This window comes from Nyctibius grandis, chromosome Z (genome assembly GCF_013368605.1).
Source record: "Nyctibius grandis isolate bNycGra1 chromosome Z, bNycGra1.pri, whole genome shotgun sequence".
In the NCBI taxonomy this organism is placed as follows: domain Eukaryota; kingdom Metazoa; phylum Chordata; class Aves; order Nyctibiiformes; family Nyctibiidae; genus Nyctibius; species Nyctibius grandis.
In genome coordinates this window covers 94,704,914-94,727,241 of record NC_090695.1, presented here as the reverse complement: position 1 = coordinate 94,727,241, position 22,328 = coordinate 94,704,914, and the positions used below count along the sequence as shown (strand labels likewise).

The 22,328-nt window shown below is 39.1% G+C and overlaps 1 protein-coding gene across 2 annotated transcripts in view; it reads left to right on the top strand.

Annotated features, from left to right (window-relative positions):
* The window catches only part of MAD1L1 (mitotic arrest deficient 1 like 1), a 366,743-nt gene that overhangs the window by 37,997 nt on the left and 306,418 nt on the right, over positions 1–22,328 (top strand). The window contains exon 10 of one of the 2 annotated variants that reach the window (XM_068422519.1): positions 46–132. The exons of the other annotated variant lie outside the window; for it this stretch is intronic. Coding sequence (XP_068278620.1) covers positions 46–132 — 87 coding nt within the window. The remainder of the gene's footprint in view (positions 1–45; positions 133–22,328) is intronic. 2 annotated transcript variants of the gene reach the window in all.

Genomic DNA, 22,328 nt, shown 5'->3' with positions numbered 1-22,328 from the left:
TAACCAATGATTTGTTAAAAGCTTCTATTTGTTTTAATTTTGTAGGACACCTGATGATATCTCAAGGCAAATTGTAGCCCTGCAGCAAAGGGAGCTTATGCTGAAAGAGCAGAACTCTACCATCACAAACAGGTATGTGATGCCAATAGTGGATGCTGGTAGCAAGACACTGCAGTATTAAAGCATATATAAAGAAAACAAGGACTGGAGCCTGAGAGGATGGTTTTTTAGATTTTCCTGCTCCACAGAGCCTTTTATGCTGTCACTGTCTTTGCTATGTTGATGAAGAGTTTTTTTGCTTACTTAAATCCTTGCAGGAAGAAAAAGATGAAGAACTGTGGGAGGATGTGATGAAGAGTTTATCCAGCTTTATTTTATGAGCTAAAGTGTTTGCAAGGGGAAGCGAGCTGCTTTCCTAGATCACCTCATCTGGAAAGGGAATGTCACAGCAAAATGTGCAAAGCAGTCATCTGGGTATGGGAAGGGAGTGATTTGACTACTTAGAGGACCAGTTTGTATAGATGGTGGTGGAAAAGTATGTTTGCAGTTTTCGTGGCAAAGTACTGTGAGGCTCTGGGAGGAGCAGTCTGTTTATAGAGTGAGATATGTATTTGAAACTAGAGGGTGTTTAAGCCTTTGCCGTGGTGTAGGAGTGAATATCGAGTAGGGTAAATGAATTTGGCTGCTAGAGCTTAACTTTCCAGACTGCATTGGTTACTCATAGCATTTCTTAACACGGTTCCCTAGCGTGCCAGAAAGCACTTCTCATCCTTGGTGTGCGTATTCTTGCTTCCCACACTGTTTTATTTCCTCACATGAGGAACCTGTTGTCTGTTCTTGTTAAAAACAGTATCTCTGCCTTTCAAAAAGGCTCTTGAAATGTTTGTGTTGCCAAGGTGTTAGCAGACTTGTCTAAGCAACAGAAGTGTGGGGAATTTCAACCTTTGATGTAAGCATGTTGAATGTAAAGTAGTCAAATACTGTGTAACTGAGCACTGGACAAGCACTCTTAGTTTGTCCTGGGCTGCATTTGCTAATGTATCTCCTGAGGTTTGTGGTATTTTGGTTCAAGAGATGATCGTGTCTGGGCCCTGCCTTACTAATGATGGGCAGGATTCAAGCTGGGTGTTAAAAGCTTCAAGTGTGCTGCTACTGTGAACGAAAGAAACTGTTTAGTCAGTTGTAAAATTGTTAGCCAAGTGTAAATTCCCATGAGTGCAGCTGGCCAAATTGTTTTGTGGTTTTTGCTAAGAAGTTTAAAGGGGGAAAAAAATCTCACCAATATAAAAGACATTTCATACATTAAAAATAAACCAAGAAAACCCTCAATCCCACAACTGAACAAATGATGAAATAAAATAATGGTGGTAATGTTTGAGATATTGATTTTTTTTTTTTTTTTTTTTTTCGGGCTGCATCTCTCAGCCTGTCAGAGAAATGCTTTTTCTAGATTTATTAGTGGCCAAGGGGAATCATCTGTTGAAAAGCAGCCTTTTGGTAGTGCCTGTTCATGCTGGATGTGATTGCGCCAATTTAGTTTAAAAATAAAAACATGATTAAGATTACTTTTTGATTTCAAGTGAAATGGGCTGTAAAGCTGCTTAAATTAAAATTCTAACATTTTCTTGATGCAATGCTGTGTGTCATTTCCAAACCTTGTAATTTTGGCTTTCTTCTGTCACATACCTTATTCTGTCTTAAAATGTAGGCAATGAGATACATTTTCAGAAACCTTTCATTACAGATGATTTGAAAGTTCCCCAGAGAAGGTCTTGAGTCTTTGGAAATAAAACCTTGTTAAGGAAGCAAATCTAATTTTCTCTTTTCCCTGAATGACATCCAGATTTAGCTGATGGTCTTCTCTTTTATTTGTTTCATAATTGTGTTCAGAATGGTCTGTGTATTACAGTAACTTAATATGTGATTGTGACTCCCTCTAGTGATTGAGCCCAGCACTTATTCAGCTTTCTGTTGTTTTTTTTAGCTACAATTTCTTTTGCCTTTAGTTGAAATGTGTTAAGTCTTCAGTGTTGATAGTGCTATGTTTGATTTATAAAGTCGGTGGTTATGCATCTATAGAGCAACGTGCAGTACAAAGACATAAGAATTTTTGCCTACCCTAAGAAGCTTTGATTAATTTTCTCCATTAAAATTAATGATTTGGTAGATGTTTAAGAAAACATCATCAGAAGTTGACATCTGAATTTATTTTTTGGCGATGAAGTGGTGAATCGCAACTAGTCCTGGCTTACCTGTTGCTACAGTGCAAAATTCAGTTTAGAAGAGGTTTGAGTGTGGGTTAAATATATGACCCTATTCCCTAAATGGCTGATACTGAGTCTTTGTATGTTTGGTCGTCACTGAACTTTTAACACAGGCAGAGGAGTGCCTGGAAGGGTTTTTTTGCAAGCTGATTATTCTCTCTCTGTCTTAACACTGTAGTAGTCTTGTTTTTTTATTCCCAGTGATGGTACCTTTCCCACATTGTTTAGTGACTGTGATAGACACTTGCCAGCTACTATTTGTCTCACAACCTGACAAATAGTCCCCAGTTTCTTTTTGATAAGAGGAGATGCTTGGTAGCAAAGCAGGAGTTAATCGCTAATGTAGCGGAATATGAGCAAGACTTGACTTCAGAAAACAAACCAGGCATGGAAAAGGTATCGCAAGGGAACAATTTGCTGTGTAAGGTCCCATCCGTTTCTGTAAAACTGGATCTAGCTGAACTGCTTCTCAGTGTCCCTTGGTTGATCTAGCATGGAGAGTTATGGTGTACAAACACACTGGTAGCAACATTTTCCAAATGGCTTGTGGCTTCGCTAAACAGACTAAATTTATTTTGTCTCATTCTACCTTTCTTGAACTGCTTTCCATTTATTACTGGATATTTTTTAGAGCCAGTGTTTCTGTTATTAAAAAGGCAATAGAGGTCATCACACCACAAAAAGGCTACATCATTACAAATCAGCCTTTGCATTGATATTCCCCCTGCTTCTGGCTTGGGGACCTGAAGCGCAATCTGTGTTTTGTGTAACCTGTGCAATTGCCAGTGTCTCAAGGCCTCCCAGAGATCAAATGATGATTCATATCATATTTGCTGTATCACTCAGATTGGATGCTTTTAGACACACAACCACAGGACTAAATTTCCTGAACAGTGGGTTTAAATCAATTTCTTTTAACACTGATTGTTTACATGTTTGGGTTGTGTAGGCTCCCTTGGAGCTTGCTAGGGAGGAAAACCTTCCTGCGGTGCTGGCGTGGGGAAGGAAGGAGGAGAGGGGTCACTCTTGCACTGAACACGTAAGCAGCAACTCACTTCTCCTCTTCAACTTCATAATCGCTGAGTAATGTAGGTGAAAGTGCCATTAATAGCGTGTGATGGAATCTCACTGCTGTTTTGGAGTCTGTTGCTACAAGTTGTGTAAATAAAGTAAATTAGACTTTCAGCAGTAACAGCGGGAAGTATCGTGGAGCTCTGTGACTGCAGAACAAAGACAACAATCTGAAGGTTTAAAAGCTCGAAAGAAGATTGCTTAGAGTCACTTTGATAGCATGAAGTGTACCTGCTCTGCTGTTTAGGAAAAGGTAATGAAAGAAAGGTGTTTAATTAGTGGGTCAGTTTAACCATGCAGCCGTCATTAGCTTAAGCACACTTTTTCCCCCCAGAGTGTGTAGGCTTTTGGTGTGGTACGTTGAAGTGTACTTTTTCAGGAAGAGTTGATAGTTGTAGCTTGTAATATGGCAAGTGGGCCAAGCGGTTTATAGGCTTTTGTCTTATGGAAAAATGATGTGGTAGTTACACTATTTTTTTTAAAGTGAGGAAAGCTGAGTATTTATTTTTCCAGCATCCCATCTGCATATTTGGAGTCTCTGGAGAGATTTCCTAAAACAACCCTGGCAAAGCATTCTAGAGTTTGAAATGTAGGGGAAAACTTCCCTTCTCATCAGTGTTGTTCTCTGAGATGGCTAAGCGTGAAGGAATGATGCTGCTTACGGTTTGATCTTTGCCTCAATTCTGAAAGACAGGCTGCTAAAATGTACTTTTTTGGTTATTCGTGGTCCCTTCCAAAGTGATTATTTCTTTTCTACTTTTGCTCTTGTTGTCTTAAGTGTAATATTGACTTTGTACCATTGAGGTATCTTGTAGAAAGTCAAATACAAGGAAACATATAGATGAAGTTAGTACTGAGCAGGATGAAGGACATAAAGAAAAACAAGAGCAGTAAATCTTTGGTTCTAGTGTTGGGATCCTGGAGCCTGGTGGCTTATTCCCATCACCTAGTGTCAGAAACCCAGCCATGTGTTTGACATATAGTTTCATATGTGAAAAGGGATGCATAGAATATGTTTGAAAAAATTTTTTCTTTCTCCAAGTGCTCACAGTTCTGTTAAGAGACATGGTTGTTTACCACCTTTATTCATACAAATCATGTAAAGCTGATTTACCCAAACAACCTGCTGTGTGTGTTGTCGCTTAAAAATGAACAGAAGAAGCTTTTGAGTTGGGCAGCAGGTTTTTTTTTAATAAAAGACAATGAATGAGTAATGATAAGCTCAGAACCGTCCATCTCCGTAAGTGCTGTTAGCTCAGAAGCGTGCAGTAAATCTACTGCCCATCTTCTCTTTTCCTTGGATGTCCCAAGGAGTGTCAGTCACAAATATAAATAGAGCTTCTCAGACTTCTTCCCCTGATCTTCTGGAAAGTTGGACAGCAGTTTAATTACAGTGAGATGTCTTTTATCTGACAGAGAGAGACGTGCTAGCTTTTTGATAGGCTTTATGAGTTATTTTGTGATCAAAAGAAGCACTTAATGTCTAATATAGGACAAGGTAGGGATTTTTTTTGTTGTTTTTTTTGTCTTCTCTTCATCTATATGGCACATTGTGCCTTGATTTATATGTGGAGGGGTGTGTGTACCTAATACCAGACAAATGTTTATTCACAGTGCTTCAGGGCAATATTAGCTGCTGGCAGGTTCTGCATTCATTTATAGAGTAATATTATGAAGAAATGACTAGTAGGTATTGCTTTTTCTCTTCTCCAAAATGGATCTTTCATGCATTTTTATACCAGAAGGTAGTTGATTGGTCACTTAATGGAACACTATCTACTCTCTCCAAATAAACGTATTCAAATAGTAAGCTTCCAGAGCAACATCTGGTTATTTGTGGCTCTAATTTGGTAGATACAAAGCTTTTTCTTTTTTTTTTTTTCTATCGTATAATCCCTAGCAGAAAATAGGAAGGCAAAAAATAATTTAGCCAAGACATTGACTTCTGCTTCCAATTCTAAAAACATGGGATTTTGCCCAGACCTTTGCTTTTCATGATTGTGCCATTTTTAGTCTGATTTCCTGAGGAAGTGAGGCTTATTACTGTGCTTTGTGTGTGTGTGTAGATGAGATTGTGCCTACCCTACACTTTTGAACTTGCTAGTTGTCTTCTGCTAAGTTTGGCAGGTAGTAGAGCTCTCAAAAAATAATAAATTCCAGCAAGTTTAAGGAAAACAGGTCTTCAGCTCCAGGAGAGACATCCTGTTGGTGCAGCTGGAGGTCATGCCCTGTTAGGTATTAGAGCTCTGTAAGCAAAGGACTCTCTTAAATGTCACCTTGCCAGTAAGGCTCCTATTGGAGATCACGCCTCCTTAGCCACCGCTCACTCAGCCTTGAGACTGCCAGCGAGCGAGCACTGTTCGGATACCACGGTAGTATCACCACCCATCACTTCTTTTATACCAAGTTCTCCAAAGGCTCGTGGCATTTGATGGTACTGTGGTAATACTGTTGGTATCAGTATCGTTTTCATGCTGTTGGTATGAGAAATGGAAGTCTGCTTGAGTCAATATTTGCCTTTGGAGAGAGAAATCCATAGGAAACCAGGCAATTTTGGTTCTGGAGCTCAGGGAACTAGCCTCTTTTTCTGTTTAAAAGAAAATACGTAGAGAAAACCTAAAGAATAGTGTATGGTGCACAGATATAGCTGTAATTGTACCATCTTTTCAGCCTGGAGCTCTGTAGAAACTGTATAGGGCAAAACCAGTAAAAATATTAGTATTTGGTTTCCTACCTTATATTTGACTGTGGTTCTTGGACAACATTCAAGGATAATTTATTCAGTGCTCTAATCACTTCTAATGATTAAAAAATTGTAGAAGCTATTTAAATCTGTTCTTAGTATTTTTTCTTGTTCCAGGATTGTGATTGACCTGTGGTGTTCCTACTACCATCCCTCATGTTTATGCATCTTTTTGTTACTAGAATAAACAATAGCTTTCATTTGTTAACACTCCTCTGGAGATGGTGATTCAGCATTCCCTTGGGCGTCCAGGTAGCAACGTGTATTATTGACCAGAAAAACGTGTAAAAATAATCAGTTAATTTGATAGGAAGCATAAACTGTTCTTGATGGTGTGTTGTACAGCAGACTCTCCATATTTCAGCATGGAGCTGCGTTGTAAAAGTTATGGAAGGAGAAGTCTGCCTAGCGTTTCTTCTGTGCATGGCTCAGATTTGCGCTATAAATCTTTCACTTCTGTGAGACTAAAATTCCTAAAAATCCTGAATGAAATAGATGTATGTTAATACTGGTCTAGAGTTCTTGGAAACTAGAATGAATATTTAGAATTACTTCAGTAATTTGAAGTCAAAACTTATTATCTATTTTCATTTTTCTTTTTAGCAGGTAAATGCTATGATCAAATTAATGATTTACATGAGGCTGATGGGCCGAAGGAAGAGTGCCCCATGTCCATGTTACATTTGTGATATGAATATGAAGAGAGGCATTATCTCAGCTATGCAGTAGGCAGCAGTACAAAAATACTCTACTTTGAAACCAATAGTATTATGTAAAATCAGCCTGTTGCCAAGCTTCGTATAGAGCTCTGGGAATTGTAGTGCTTTAAGATTTCCAGTGCTTAGGGATTTGTCTTTTATGGCCTCTGCAATGTGGTGATGAGCCTTGAAAAATTGTATACAAGTTGGAAAAGAGGAGGGCCCTTCAGTTTGGTAATCTCTTTAGAATCAGTCTTGAAGTCATAAGGATGGTCCCATGGGGAAGATAGAAGAATGTGGGCTGAGAAGTCTGCGCTTAGCTTCTGTAGAAGCTTTGTGTTTGCTTGGGTTCTGCTAAGTCACTTAATACAGTGACCTGAGTTTCTCATATTCTCAGATCCAGAAGACCATGTAAATTAAAACAAACATCTCCACTCCATATATCCTGTCTAGTCTTCACCTAATTATTTTTAAGGCAACTAAAATGCGTTCATTCCTATCTATCTGTACCTGTTAAGATTTTTTTTGTTCCCTTGTCCTCCAAAAGCATGATACACATTTGATTCTTCCCATATAGTATCTTATAAAATTACAGTACTGACCATGGCTCTTGAACTGTTCCTTTGGAGTGTTTTATGGTAAGTTGTCAACAATCAAACACGGTTGTGTGTAACCGTTTTGTCTCTTAATTTGTGATGCTAGAACTGCATTACAGCTTCCCTGAGCAGTCATGAGAAGCCAGAGGAAGATTGGTGGCAGAATGCAGAATGAATTTTCTGTATTTTTACACTCATGTACCTGAATACCTACTGTAGTTGCTGTAATAACAGGGGTATCGAAGACTATGGATTTTTCTAAAGTATTTTAGGGTACTGTTTATATTATTTATTTTAAACAGATGTTTTCCCAGCGCTTTGGGGAGACTGGGGACAGCCAGAATACACTGAGGCATTTTACCAAGGTAAACGTGAATTCTGTAGGACTCTGTTAACTGCTGTGAAGTAGTGTTAGTTCACATACTGCCCAGAATACTATTATGTCTAAAAAATAGATTTTCTTGGCTGGGATGTCTCAATCAGTTGATCATATCTGCATGTAAACTTTGTACAGCTCTATAGCTAATTGCTTGTTTAACAATTTCTCGTCTGGATCATGTCAGCTCTGCCGCATGGCTTCTTCAGCCTGCTATTATTGGTATTTTCATTATGGATTTTCATTTTAATATTCTCTGTATCTGCTTGTATGCACATGTGAACATATAGACCATGGTGCAATATAGTAAATGGAGGAGATACTGTAAGTATACAGCTGTTGGTGAGGGGAGGGCATTTTTAGTTAGTTGTAAACATTTTCGTAATATCAAAGTTTTATCATCTATACAAAAGACACACTGCTTGAAAAGTTTAATCAAAAATAAAAAGTAAGCGGCCTTGTGTTTTTTAGCTGTGTAAGGCAAAAAAAACCTTGTCATAAATTACAGTCAACCCCCCTCACCAAAAAGCAGCTTTCTTTTGCTGCTCTGAAAGTTAAATGACTAATGTGCATAATTTATTTGCGCATCTGTGCTAAAAACTTGCATACCAAGTTTTAGTTCAATGTGATCAACAATGGCGAAAATTAGGATTTATCATGGAAATGCTGACGGATGTGAACATGTGTAGGCTAAACCGGTGCCTGACGAACCTTCTTATTGTGCAATGCTAATGGTGAAACAAATTTTTTTTTCTGCTGTAATTGCATTTTTCCCTCCGTCTGCTTAATTTTCTCCTTTTCAATTTGGTGGTTTTAGTTGCGCTTCATATGTGGATTCCTGCTTTTTCTGGAGTCTGCATAAAACCTCTGAAGTTGTCTTGTGATATTTCTAAGCGTAAGATACCCTGAGCTTTCTGGGTGAGCGAGGGCAGGATCAGCATCCCGAGATCTGCTGGTGCTTTGCAGTGACGTGCTCAGAACAGAAGATGGTGCCGGCAGCCTTGGCAGCTGCTCTGTCTTCCCTCCCCTCCTCCTCCACCTTTTCTGTCTTGCACAGCCAGGGTGCTGTCACCAGGATTATAAATTCTGGAGCCAATTAGCTAAAAAATGTTACAAGTGAAAGGAAAGAAACCAAAAGCTGTGGAATATCTTGATGTGAATATGTCTGTCTCAGAAACTCATCCTTCTACTACAGCTCTGGTGCAGCCCTTGGCGAGGCATCAGACTCTTCTGAGGTACCTGGTTAAGGAAGGAGTAGTTGGTTTGGAGGAGTCAAGCACAGGGAAACAAGGCAAGGCCTTCTTAGGAAATTGTGCTGGTAATACAAGGTCTTCTGTTAAGCGTTGGAAAGATCCTGAGGGCATGTTGGTGCCTAGACAGTGTTTCTTCCTTTCTCCATCCTTGCCCACAAGATTTCTTGTTGAAGCAAATTTATTGTTTGCTTTTTGTTGTGTGGTGTGTTTTTTTTTTTTGTTGTTGTTTTTTTTTTTAACTTCTCGAAGTCAGACTGATTGCTTACTTCTTGTATGGGCATCATGGAGGAGAAACATGTTTATAGTCAGCTTCTCTCTCTGTCTCTCTTTTAAGAGTAGTCAGTGTGTTTTCTGGCAACAGTGGTGCAGCCATGCTCAGTTTCTTAGGAGAAACTGACAATTTGTCTGTGAAGTCGTTCTTTTGCAGGAGTGTGTCACTCCTTAGGAAAGGAGATGGGGCAGAGTTGGAGAAGGGCTCAGGAAGAGTGGTTGACAACTGGTCCAGTTATTTTGTGGCTGATGACTTTGGGTATTTTTTTTACTCCAACCATATGAGAAAAACTAGTAGGATCTGACATTCAGAGGGCCCTTTGGGGCTGGATGCTTGGTCAGAAGACAGGCATTGTAGTCTGTTAGATGTAATTTCCTTTCTGTCATATTTTATGTATGGTCTGTTTTAACATATTTTCAATATTTAAAACAATGTTCACATATTCATAAGTTTTAAAATACGTTCTCACTGTTAAGAGATGGAAATCAGTAAAAAAAACCCACAAAAAAATCCCAACAAAACCACAACAAAACCCCCTAACTTTCCTTTTATTCAAGCAACAAAAATCAAGTTCTTATGAGCGAAATAACTACTGAAGAGGCTTTCTGTTTCTCAGCCAGAAAAAGCTTTTGAAATATTTACAGAAATAAACCAAAATGTGTCCCTTTCTGGCTGTACAAATAAAGGATTATCAGATCTAGCCTATGGCAGTTGCAGCACATAGAGTCCAAAGTGTCTACTACTAATAAAAGAGAGTATACGCTTTAACAAAACGCTGTGAGATTTTTTTTAATGGGACTCTGCTGACAAAGTATCACATATCCATGGGTTATCCTAATGAAAAAATCCCTCTTCTTGCACCTTGCGTTGGAGATAAAAATTGTCATCAAGGCAATGCGTTAATTGAAACCAAATATATCATTTATGTTGATGCATCTTTATCTACTTAAAGAGCAAGACTGAAGTCACTTCATAGCCCTTTCTCTTGTAGCTGGGAGTGTGGAGCAGTGCTGCTTACATCCCCTCCAGTTGAAAGAATCTGAATCCTGTGCCACTAAGGATATAGTTGCAACACAGGCTGTGTCACACTCCCAATTTATTGAGCGAACTCGCTCATCTGGGTCTTACGCCTTGGTTTTCATTCTACAAATCTCGCACTGGTGTTGAAGTCAGAGTGCGTTTTGATCATTCAGAGAATCAGCAAAGCCAGGTTTGTAGGGAGAAGTAACACCTTTTATTAGACCAACTGATAGGATTAGCAGACAGACATGCGTTTGGGCACACAGCCAATACTCAGATCTGATATAGAAGCAAAAGCCTTCAAGCTAAATGCAGGTTGAGAACAATTACTCTGAGTTTAACTTGATTAATCAATTGAACAATTTGAGAAAGAAGGTAGTGGGCACGTGTGGAACAGGGGGGATGAAAGGACTATTAGCATCTGTGAGAAAGAGAGACTTGGTCTAAATCATTCTGATACATGACCAGGGTTTGGATGCTTTGATAAGACAATTAGTAGTATGAACTTTCTCCATATACAAGGAGCTTGGAAGCAGATTGACAACGTGTGTCACGTTATTGCTGGAGCCATATACCAGTAAATACTGTGATTCACTGTCTCGGCACTGGTATGTCAGACTTGCAATTAAGAGGCTAGAACTTCAATTTTGTATTAACCAAAAATACTATTTTCTACACTGGCAATAAAATCATTTTATCTTATTGTTTGACTTATCTCCTCTGGGCGCTCAGCTGCAGCAGCAAGTCTCAACCTGCCATTACAATGACTGTTGAATGAGTTTTGCTTCATTTGTCCAAATGTGTTCTAGGATAAAGCATGTTTCCTGAGACGCGGTGTTTCTGCCTCTTGCACTGGTGAGACTGTGGGCTATGCTGATGCAGGGAAAGGCCAGCTGTAGGTACCAAGTAGGGTGTTGGTGTTCGTGGCAAAATCTGTTGTCAGTTTTGAGTAACCATTTGGATTTAATAGGACAGCACAGTGGGGCTTATTTCTTTTATTATATAGGACACAGTTAAAAAAGTGCACCTGCTGCTGTGTTGCCTGGTATTGTTATGTGCAGTGTAGTGCACAGCCATGGATGGTAGGTCTCTAACTCGCCTATTTCAGACTAATGTAGTATCTTTTAACAGTGTATTTGTCAGATTTTTTTCTCTCCTGAATACATCCAAAAGGGGAAAAAAAATGCTGATAAGAACAACTGATTATAAAAAAAACAAGCAACCCTAAGATAACCTGGGGCAAAGTGGTGCCTAAAAATACTTGACGTTTTTGAGCTAATTACATTTTTATATTGCCAATGACCTTTTGGAAACCTTTCATTTGCATGGGTTGCAGATGCCTCCAAAGAAATGCCTTTATGCAAAGAGAAAATTCATTCCAGTCATCTCCTCAAACCCAGAATGCAGGTCTGTAGAACGTGCCCTTTTTCAGAAGAACTTCATAACATGCCTGTTCTGAACCGCAGGGAGAGCTTTGCATGGCGGAGAAGATGAGCACCCTAGCTGTGTCATCTTATAAGGCTGCTTCTTGAAGGTGGGGGTTCTGTGTATAAACAGCAACACGGGGACATTCTTGAACTTACAGAGGAAGTGTTCATTAATACTTAAAGTCAGAGGAAACTTGAAATTCATTCTGACTCCCTTGGGAAATTTGTGGCTGAGTGGCAAACTTGTGAATGATGAAGTACGGACCTTGTTTCAAAAGTACCTGCCACGTGCATGGCAGAAATTCCTCAGTTTTTGCAAGCTTTTAATTTAGATTTTTTAATTTTGTCTTGAAGTAGTTACTTCATCTCCCCCCTGGATTAATGCTGAAAGTCTTGAACCTGAGTATAGGAGATTGAGGCTGGGTGAAGTTTTAGTCGTTTTTCTTTCCCCATCCTCTGGAGACTGTTGTCTAATTCTTGAATGAGAACTGAACAAGAGAGAAAGGTAGTTGCAGCTCTCACGGATAATGTAGCTGTCATTGAGGCTGACAGAAGTTACAGTGTCCTTCTCCTTGTAAACCCAGCAGTCCTGGTCAGGCAGCCTCAGACTGCATTGGTTTTGATGTTTTAAAAATAAAGTGAGTGGCATCTTTTGTTAATGTGTACAGACTTGGAAGAAGTTCCTCATGTCCTTAAAGAACTGAATCAAGCCAAGGAGTCAGTGTAGATGCTATCATGTTTAATCAGTCAGGCTAGTTTTAAATTCATTTTTTCCACAGCACTTTTAAAGAGTAAGTTTAATCTCCAGTTACTTTACTTCAAAGAAGTATAAGACCATCATTGTCTCTCCTGCAAGATACGGAGCCACGTTCTAGAAACATACCCTGTTTCGAATAGTGCTTTGGGACTCAGGGATTTGAATCCCAAAATAAGAGCTCTTTTATTAACCATGTCGCCAAATAGAAGACTTTATCGTAGCAGAGGTAATTACTAAAATAAGGCTGGCTGTATCCAATGCAATTCCTTCTCTGTGGTTCAGAAATAAATGAATCTTTCTAACCAACCTTCTGAATCACCACCTGTCCAAAAAAAAGGTGTTGCATTGTTGTGTTTCTATTTAAAAGAGAGAAGAATTGGAGACATCCTAAAATCCATGTCACTTTGCTGATTGGTACTGATACAGAAGCCCTTTACATGTTCCCGTACTGGGATTTATACCACTGTGTACTCATTGCTGTGTTAGGAGAGGCTTATGTGAAGGTCAGGTCCTTCAGAAGTCCTACAGCAGAGACAAAACAGGACTTGTAAAAACACTTTTCTTAGAAGGAGGCTGATGGTATGATTGATGTATGTCTGCTGTGTATTTACACCTGGCCTAGACTGGATCCTCTCTGAAGTACGGTAAATGTTATCTATGTTCTTTCTAAGTGTACAAGGATGTGTGTTTCTGCTTATGGTCTATAACGTAGTGCTTCTGTAAAGCATTAAAGCTGCTTAGGGTAAAGAGGATGAGGGAGAGGCTGGATGGAAGCTGAGAGACCTGTGTAAGACTGGACTGCAGAAATACTCAAAACTCAGTGGATCTTTGGAAGTATTTTGTTTCCAGCTCTGAAGTTCTGACCCAGGACTCCTGTGTGACGTTGAGCAAGTCAGTGGTCTGTGCTCTGGCTTGTGTAAGTGATAGTTAACAAGGTTTTTGATAATATTTATTAAAGTATATCTTTGTTATTGCTTGTGCAGGGCTTTCCCAAAGCACAAGTCACGTCCCTTGCAATTCCTAAAGCTTTTGCCTATGCCCCAAACATATTTTTGAAATTCTGCTTAATATAAACTTGTTATAAAGCAGACAAATTTTGTTTTGCTTCAGTCATCTTTGTATCCCATTCATTAAATAGCATTCTATTAAGAAAACTATGGGAACCCTCCTAAGGAGAGGAAGAAGCCAGCAGTGTTTTGTGCTTCTGGAATATACACTACTATGCAGAGAAGATCCTACCTTAGTCTTCTGTACAGTTCATGCTTGTACTGTAGGAGTGACAGAGGGATAGGAACAGTTGTGAGAACAGCTTTGTTTTGGCAGCATGACAAGAATTTGTTATGACAGTCAAAGTTTTGCTTCAGTGTGAATTTGCTGGTTTGCCTTGCATATTGGTATGTATGAAGTGAATGAGAGAGTAGGTAAAGCAGGAAGAAATAGAGAGCAATCTGAAAATCACGGGTTCCAACTCCATCTTCTGCAGAAAAGGGGTGGAGTGTGAAGAGGAAAAGTGTGTCATTACTGCAAAACCAGCCACAGCTGAGCAAAACCACGTATGAGAGATGAGTAAATCATCAATATTTCAAATCATCACTTTTATAAACAAATCTAAGAATGTGAGACTGAAAACCTGAGGAAACAATGCAGAAGAGTGAGTCTCTGTGTGTTAATGTCCCTTGAGCCCCTAGCAGGCAGGAGAAAAGGTTGTTTGAATTTTAAATTGATTTAAATTCATTTTGATTTTTGCAGCCTGTGCCTGTTCTCTGTATATTGTCCCTGGAAGGTGAGCAGAAAATGTTTAAGACTCCCTTATTTTAATGCTTGGCTAATTTTATTGTCTTCCTGTATTTTCTAGCTGTAAATGTTGCAGACTTTATTACATTTAAACTGGTTTTAATATATTAGATCATAAAAATCTAAGAAACGAGAGGTAGTGTCCACTGCAGTGATGTTTTTAGTGTAGGGAGGATGCCTGCAAATCACTGAAAGGCTTAAACTGAAACTCTAGGATCATCTGCTTAGTGAAGACAGTTCAGAAATAAAAAAAAAAAAAACAAACCTGTCACAGCTGAGAATGAATTTCATTGTTAAAAAATTCGTCCTTTTCCTTTCATCTGAGGAGCTGGTTTACGCTTTGAGGCATCAATCCAAATGTGAGGAGAGGAGAGAGGCTCTGTTTCCTTCCTTTTATGAAAAGGTTCAGCAAGTTATTATATATATAGCTGTACAGTGTGCATTATATATATAGCTATTATACGGTATGGCTGAGAGCCTTCAGAGCTGACTGCTCATTTTTAACCAAGAGCTATGAATGGACTCGTCTTTATAACTTCTGAGCTACGAGACACATATGCATATACTGGTGCTATTCCTGCAAGCTCTAAGCCATCAGTAAGGATTTTTTTGCTTTTGTAAATTGAGCCGAATGATAAAAACCATTGGAAGCTTGTTCATACCTTCCTGCCTGGCTTCTTAAACAAGGACCCCTGCTAGGGAAGGAGTAAGCAAGCAATCTCGGTAGTCCAGGGGTTCTCTGCCCAGCCGAGGGCTGGGTTACAAATGCAGAGGTGAGGAGCAGTTTTAGTTTTTCTATTAATTGGAGTTATTCTTCCAAATATGATTTCATATTCAGGAGGTCAATTACTCCTGCTGCATTTTAAAGCTAAAATAGCTTGGGAAGATAGGCAGTTACTGGAGGATGGTTCCATGGATATATTTGACATTTCTTAATTGTTGAGTATTCGGCTTTGAAACTTCCTTCAGAGAGTGGCAAGGCTGGTCTCTGTGATCTCCACGTGGGCCAGAACTTCATTTAATACCTTTTGACATTAACACTGTTTGAGAACTGGTGCCAGTGGTATTGTCTGTTAGTTCTTATTTCATCACACCTTAACAGATAGTAAACGTTCCTGTAAAATGTTTATGATGATTTGTGCAAGTGACAACTTCAGTTCCCACATCACAAACTTGTGTCTCTTAGCAGCTGCTTTATACCAAGTTTTGCATTCAGCACAAACTGAAAGCCCCAGAGGAAACAGGGACTGAGCAAACTTTCCTGGAGCCTTTACCATATTAGAACGGGGACTATTTGTTTTGCTGCTTGTGTTTAAAAAAAACCCAAACCAAAACCAAACAAAAAACCCCTTAATCCATCAAAATTATTAAACCAGTGCTTGTTTGTCTAAAATGACACAAATGGAGAATGGCTTAAAATATGGTGGCTAACTGATGCACAGTTAGTGTGTTAGATCCTCTGTGCACTAACCTGAAGCCTCAATGTAAAATTTAATGACTTGACAGCTTGCCAGTAATGTCCATAATAAATAAGTCTGATTTTTGTTTGTGCAAATGATTTAGTGGTCATAGAACTTGGACACAGAGCCACATTAAATAAAATTATTTTAATAATTGCCTTACTGCATCCATTTAATCATTCTGAGAGCCAACGCAGATTTGTTTTGGAGAACGCAAATCAGGTATCACATCTCTCGGCTTTGTCTGCGTCTAAACAAATATCTGAATAGCTAACCTTTTCCTTCTCTTAAACCTGCATTGTTTTCCCACTGCTCCTTGATTTCTACAGCAGTAAAAAAGAAATTAAAAAGAAAATTAGAAAGCTTTGATTCTGTGTATTCCTGTGTAAATTCTGCATCATGTTGCATTTCAATTCTTGTACCTTTAACTGTTGTTTTGAAGGTAATGGGAAGGAAAAGGTGCCCAATTTCCTGCTCTTTAAAACCTCAAAATTTTCCTGTTCTAAAAGCCTGCAACTTTTTATTTTTTTTAAAACATTCAGGTTGTGCCTGCCATACTTATGGAAGATGCTGTTTGACTAGAAAAATCAGTAAATTTATGGTGTAACTTATAAACAGATGAAACTTCAACAATTTGTTTTTTTTTGCCTGATTATACCTGTTCTCCAGTGTACGTTAGTATGATAGTTCACAACTGAATGGAGTTGGAAAGAAATCTCTCTTAATTACAAGGGAGCCTTACATCTCTTCAAGATTGACATTCTGCCCAGCAGAATAGCTGATGCTGCATCTCAGGAATGCAAAAATAATCAACCCCCCAGCATTTAAAGTCAACAAATCTTCTTTCTATTTGCTTTCAATTTTGCCGACGCTGCCATTTTATTAAGGTTCTTCTCTGTAAGTATGAAGGTCAGTAATTTACTATGAAAATTGGTTCTGAAATTATGAAAATCTACATCTAGGAACTGGTAGTTTAGAGAAACCATCAAGTATTGTAAGACTTGTGATAACAGTAGTCAACTTTTACTTATACTGTGTAGCTTTTTTCCAAGTAAATATGATATAGTTTCTTGGAAAAAAAACATTTAACTTGTTGTTAGTATCTCAAGAATTTTTACATGTACAAGTGTTGTTAAGGTTTCTAATCTTATATTTGAAGTGCTTTTGTAACAGAGGATGGCCAGCTTCGGTGGCTTGATAGACCTATCTCTAAATAGTTCTGTAATTTAGAAAAAAAATGCTCTTTTGGGGAGTTTGTCCTTGCAAATGTGGGGATAAAGGAAAGCCAAAACCTCCTTTTCTGGTTTTGGGTTTTAAGCAGTGACCCGTCCAGCCAGCTGTGAGGTCTTGTATGTTCCCACCTTCCACAGCTGTGCTCCTGGCATGTCTCTGTGTGCAATGGTAGGCTCTGCTGAGCAGAAAACTAGCACGAATTGGAGAGGAGTCACGAGTCTCTTCATCCAGGAATCAATCTAGCACTTGAATTCTTACGTTTTTCTCTTCCTGGCACCCCCAACATTGTCCACTGGAAGGGAGAAATGAGGCTTGAGTTAAGCCTGTGTGTGTATCAAAGGTACTAAAATAATGACTTTTGCAGTATGTATTTTGGCAAGATGAGTTCATGTGTTTTACTGCTCCACGGTGGAAGTCACAGTTTTAAATGAGGCTCTTTTCACTAATACTCATTTCATCTGTCTTTATTTCGTGTTCACAATTTCATTTTTTCTTTTTTCATTCTGTTCTTTTTGTCCTTTTTGGTTTTTTAGCCCTTCATCAGTCCAGTACAACTTAAAGGTCTGCAATACCTTGTACAATCTCTTTGAAATAAACTGTATCTCACTTAGAAATCACCAACAGGGAGACCATTGGATGCCATGTAGCATTCATTTCTCTGCTGCATTCGATAATGATTTCCTGGTTCCAGGAGCAAAAGATTAAAATTCTGGTGAGAGGTTTTGCCCTGTTCCTCACTCAGCAAGGCCCCTGTGCCAGGGCTCAATCACTTCCTCTGCAGCAGCAGGAGCAGAGGTAATGTGATCCCGTGGTCATTCAATCAGAGGCAGAAATGCTTTAATCTCTTCTATTCTGTCTGATAAACGCTTGCTTTTTTTTGTTCTGAATTCAGTTCTCTAGTGTTCCTATTGTTGCAGGGATTGGGGGAGAAAAGAGATCATCCTGTCCGGTTAAGTGTTCAGTGATGATGCCTGCCTTTATTCCCAGAGGTGCTTTGTGATTTAGTTAGAAAAATGCAATTGTGGGAAGGGCAGAAAAAGCATAGGAAAGAAGGTGGGACTACCTGGTAAATCCCACCACATTTTGTCATTTTCCTAAAACAAGGACAGCGTATTGTGGGTGAGTTTTATTTGCAAAAGCACAGTAGAGATCAGAGCAGCTTCTGCTTCAGCGTGTGGTCTTTGCACTGAATAGTCGGGATGCTCCATGTTAATTTGGCAGATGAACTTCTGGCCTGTGCAGCCACTTCCTTTGTTGCGTGAGCCACAGGAAAGCGATACTGTGGTCGCATCTGATGCCAAGCAGGGCCGGAGGGTTAGGGCAGCTCCCCTAAGGCATCTCTGATTTTGACCTGCGCGTTCCTCTTCATTGCAGCAGTTGCACAAAAATATGATGGATGAGTATCGGCTTTGCTGCTTTATTTTGCTCCCTTTGCTGTATTGACATGAGTTAATAGGGCAGGAGCAGAAGACGGAGTTGGTACAAAGTGGAAAGGGATTTTATGTCGATAGGGATTGTAAGATAAGAAATATAGCATTAAGGGTGAACGCACAGGAGAGTTAATAGCTAACCAAACCACTTGGTGTGCCTACCGGAGAAAGACAGTGACCCAGAAGTATAAACTCTTTTTCGATGGAAATATATTTTCTTGTTTTGTGTGATGTATTCTGTGATACTAGTCATTGGATTTTTCTCAGTGATGTTAAATTGCGGAAAGACTGGGGTTGTTGTCTTTTATAATGGTGTTATAATGTTTAATAATATCAGCTTTACGAGTTTTTGCTTGATTACTTGATGATACTATTAAAGGAGAGAGCCTTCATTTTTAATAATTGTCCTAGGTCCATATGCTCCCTTGATTTGGCCATATTAAAAGTGGAAATGAGTGTGTTAAGTGAAATTTAAGCTTGAAGGTGATTGGAAGTGGAAGGCAGAACAAATTCCGATTGAGTAATAATAGCTCACCCAGATCCCAAAGGATGTAGATCATTTAAGCTACTTAAATACACACTCCATTTATTGAGAGTTTTAAACCAGGTTTTAGTGAGTGAGGAACCCATTGGAAAGATACTCTGGCTGTATACCCAGATGAAGAAAAACCATTTTAGGTGTTCTTATGTGCAGTGGTTCAAAAAAAATCACTCTGATATGTAGCAGTAGTTTGAAAGGCTGAAGGAATGCTCTCATTGGTATCAGGGAATGATTTAAACATCTTAAAATAAGTGATGTACTGCCGCTGTACATGCATTGTTGGATCCTTAGAATGTCGCTGAATTACAGAAGGGAGGCTGCTGGGGGCAAGAAGCAGCCCTGGATAACAAATTACAGCAGGTATTTGGAAACTAGCTAAATGTATGCTCACTGGAAGATTAAAGGAGACTCTTAATATCTCTTATAATTATGAAAGAGATGAGTTGTGCTGCTGGCAAAGTTATTTAGATGAGTTGACAATTGAAAAATGAGTTGTTTAGTTAAATATTAGACAGATAGAAATGAATGAGAGTGCTTAGACCGAGTTAGATTATGCATGACGTGTGCTATAGGTACGGGGAAAAAACTGTTGGGGTAAGAAAAGGCCTGTTTGCTTGGACAAGTTTTCAGTTAGCTTTTGTTTGAGAGCTGTTTTTTTTTTGTGAGAAGGTTGTTCTGTAATTTTCAGCTGATTAGTATTTGTGGCATTTTAATGTTCATTGAAAATGGGCGTCTGCATACATTTTAAAGGGGCCCTGCTTAGGTTGGCTCATAAAGCTCTTCTGTTTTTTGCATTGGGCTTGGGTAGAAGGAAAAAGCTTAATTCAGTGCACTATAGACCAAATTATTAAACCCATGCTACAGACAAACAATGATGTAAGCTGGAGAGTTCCCAAGAGGTAACCATTCCTTTGTGATCTTCTCGGGAGAAGGGAAACAAAGGAAACTTCTTTCTTGTCCTGCTTCAGATCTCATTTTTGCTTTTGGGTTAAACTCTTCATACCTAAACATGCAATAAATGGATTCGTGCCTGGTTGTTCTGGAAAGATGAAATCCATTGGTGAAGGACATAGTTACACAGGCGAGTATCTTGGTGAGGATCCATCTGGCACTGAATTTAAATGAGATCCTGGCAAGTTGAGCTAAAGGCTTTACTGGCAGATACTTGCCTTTTTTGGTTGCCTTTTGTCTTTGCAAAACTGTGTTGCTGCTAGAGAAACAGCATGTAGAAGTAGTTTAAAAAAAAAGAAAGTTTTTCTCCAGATGTTAAGTGTTTTGAAGAAAGTACAAAAGTCTCCTTGGACACAGTTTCTCTCATCTGTGTGACTTGCTTCTGTAGTAATTAATATATCTGATTCTATTATTAGTTGAGAAATAAAAATGATAAATGTAAATGAAGAAAATGAGGAATGTATTGTTCATTTGCTAATGAGATTTTTCTAGAGCTCTCTGATCAGGATAACTGCAGATCAAAGCTTCAGGAAAGCCAGCCACAGGATAGCAAGCTAAAGAGCCCAACTTTTAAAACCCTCCGTGTGGTTTCTTTTCCCCTGTTGGTGTGTAAATTCTCTTTCGTGTTTTCTGGAGAATTGATATGTTTTTGGTTTGTCTGATGTATTTTGTTCTATCACTCTAGTGATATACCTGAAGTTTCATATTGTATGTTCTTCACAGTTCTTAAGTAAGTGGTCTGGTAATCTCAAATACAGTTTTTAATAGCTGTAGCGGAATGAGCTTTTTCTCATTATTACCCTTAGCTCTAAGTTGTGACCAAGTAATACATAAATGATCCAGAGTGTATAGTGCACTGTTAAAATTAAACCTAAACTGCTTCAGTTACTCTGATATTCAACAAGGGCAAACACATTCTTAAAACGTTGAATGGAAAAGGGTAGCAATAATTTGATGATGGATTGCAGCAGGAAGCAATCTGACTGGTACGCTTTCACTATGGCAGTAAGGCTCAGAGTTGGTGTAATTTTCGACTGTTGCTGGTTTTACCTTCCACTGCGTTGGGGTGGAACACTGATGGGATGCACAGGGCTAGTGTGTGGCTGGGGAGCTTGAGGAGGTGCTGGTAATAGATAGCTACAGGGACAGCACTTCTGCAGAAATTTGAATACTGGCTACCTTATTGTAGTAGCGACGTGGCGTGCTGTAGATGTTGCGTGGTTTTTGCTGTAATGGTTCGAATTTATTTTTATGGTTCTTAGAATATTTTGGTCACTTTACATGATATGAATGACTCGCTAAATGACAGTACACTGAAGATAGATCATATAAATCCAACTTATAAGACTATGGAAAGTTAAAAAAAAATAGACTTAATGTGATTTATTGTAAAGCCTGAGTATTCTCACAGACTGTCATCTCATGATGCTCAGAAATACGGCATACGTGTTGTCTTCTGTAAAACCTTCAGATGTTGAGAAAAATCAACTTCTTTAAATTTCTTTGAAAAGACTGTATTTCAGTTTTTATCTATTTACTACTAGGTGGGGCAAAAGAATGTCAGTCAGTAAGCAAAATCATAGAATCACAGAATGGTTTGGGTTAGAAGGAACCTTAAAGATCATCTAGTTCCAACCCCCCCTGCCATGGGCAGGGACACCTTCCACTAGACCAGCTTGCTCAAATGTTTCCTTCTTACCCATTCTTGGCTAAAGTATAAGTGCTGAATTTTGCTCTAAATGAAGAGGAGAATTGTTTAGAGTAGGCTTCTATTATAGCCACAGCGTATTCCAATATTTTATCTGTTGTACATGAAAATTCCCTACAAAAGCAAGACTTATACTTGGGGTAGTATTTGTAAGATTAAGCACTGGTCTTGTTCCTCTTGGCCCAAGCTGCCACTTGATTTTTCCGAGCCTACGCTGTGCTGAGGATCACACCAGAGGTGTGCACATGCTTGGTCTGCTGAGACTTCTTCATGCCAAACCTGGGAGTCCTGGGGGAAATGTTGCTCTTTTCACACTGCCTGCCTGGCTCAGTTAACGTAATTCCAGTTCTGCAGTGCAGCCTCAGCAAGCTGTCAGCTAGTATTGGGTTTGAACAACCCTAATTCTTCCGACATCAGTGGCCACCTCTTACAGCTGGATGTTCGGGGCAGTATGGGTAGCTGTGGCAGCTGCTGTCCTCCGTAAAAGAGCGGATGTGCAGCAGAAAACTCCAGCCTGTTGTTACAAGTGAGGTACATCACAGTTAATCTGACTGTAGAAAAATCTGTGGGCAGATGGAAGCTGTTCTAGCTGGAGGTCGAGTCACTTTGGGGCCAACAGAAATGGTGAATTCAGAATCGAGGAGTAGCAGTTTGGTCTGGAGTTTCCATAGACAGTCACTTTTCAGATGGGTCGTGAATGAGTATTACAAATATTACTTTTGTTTCTAGTTTCAC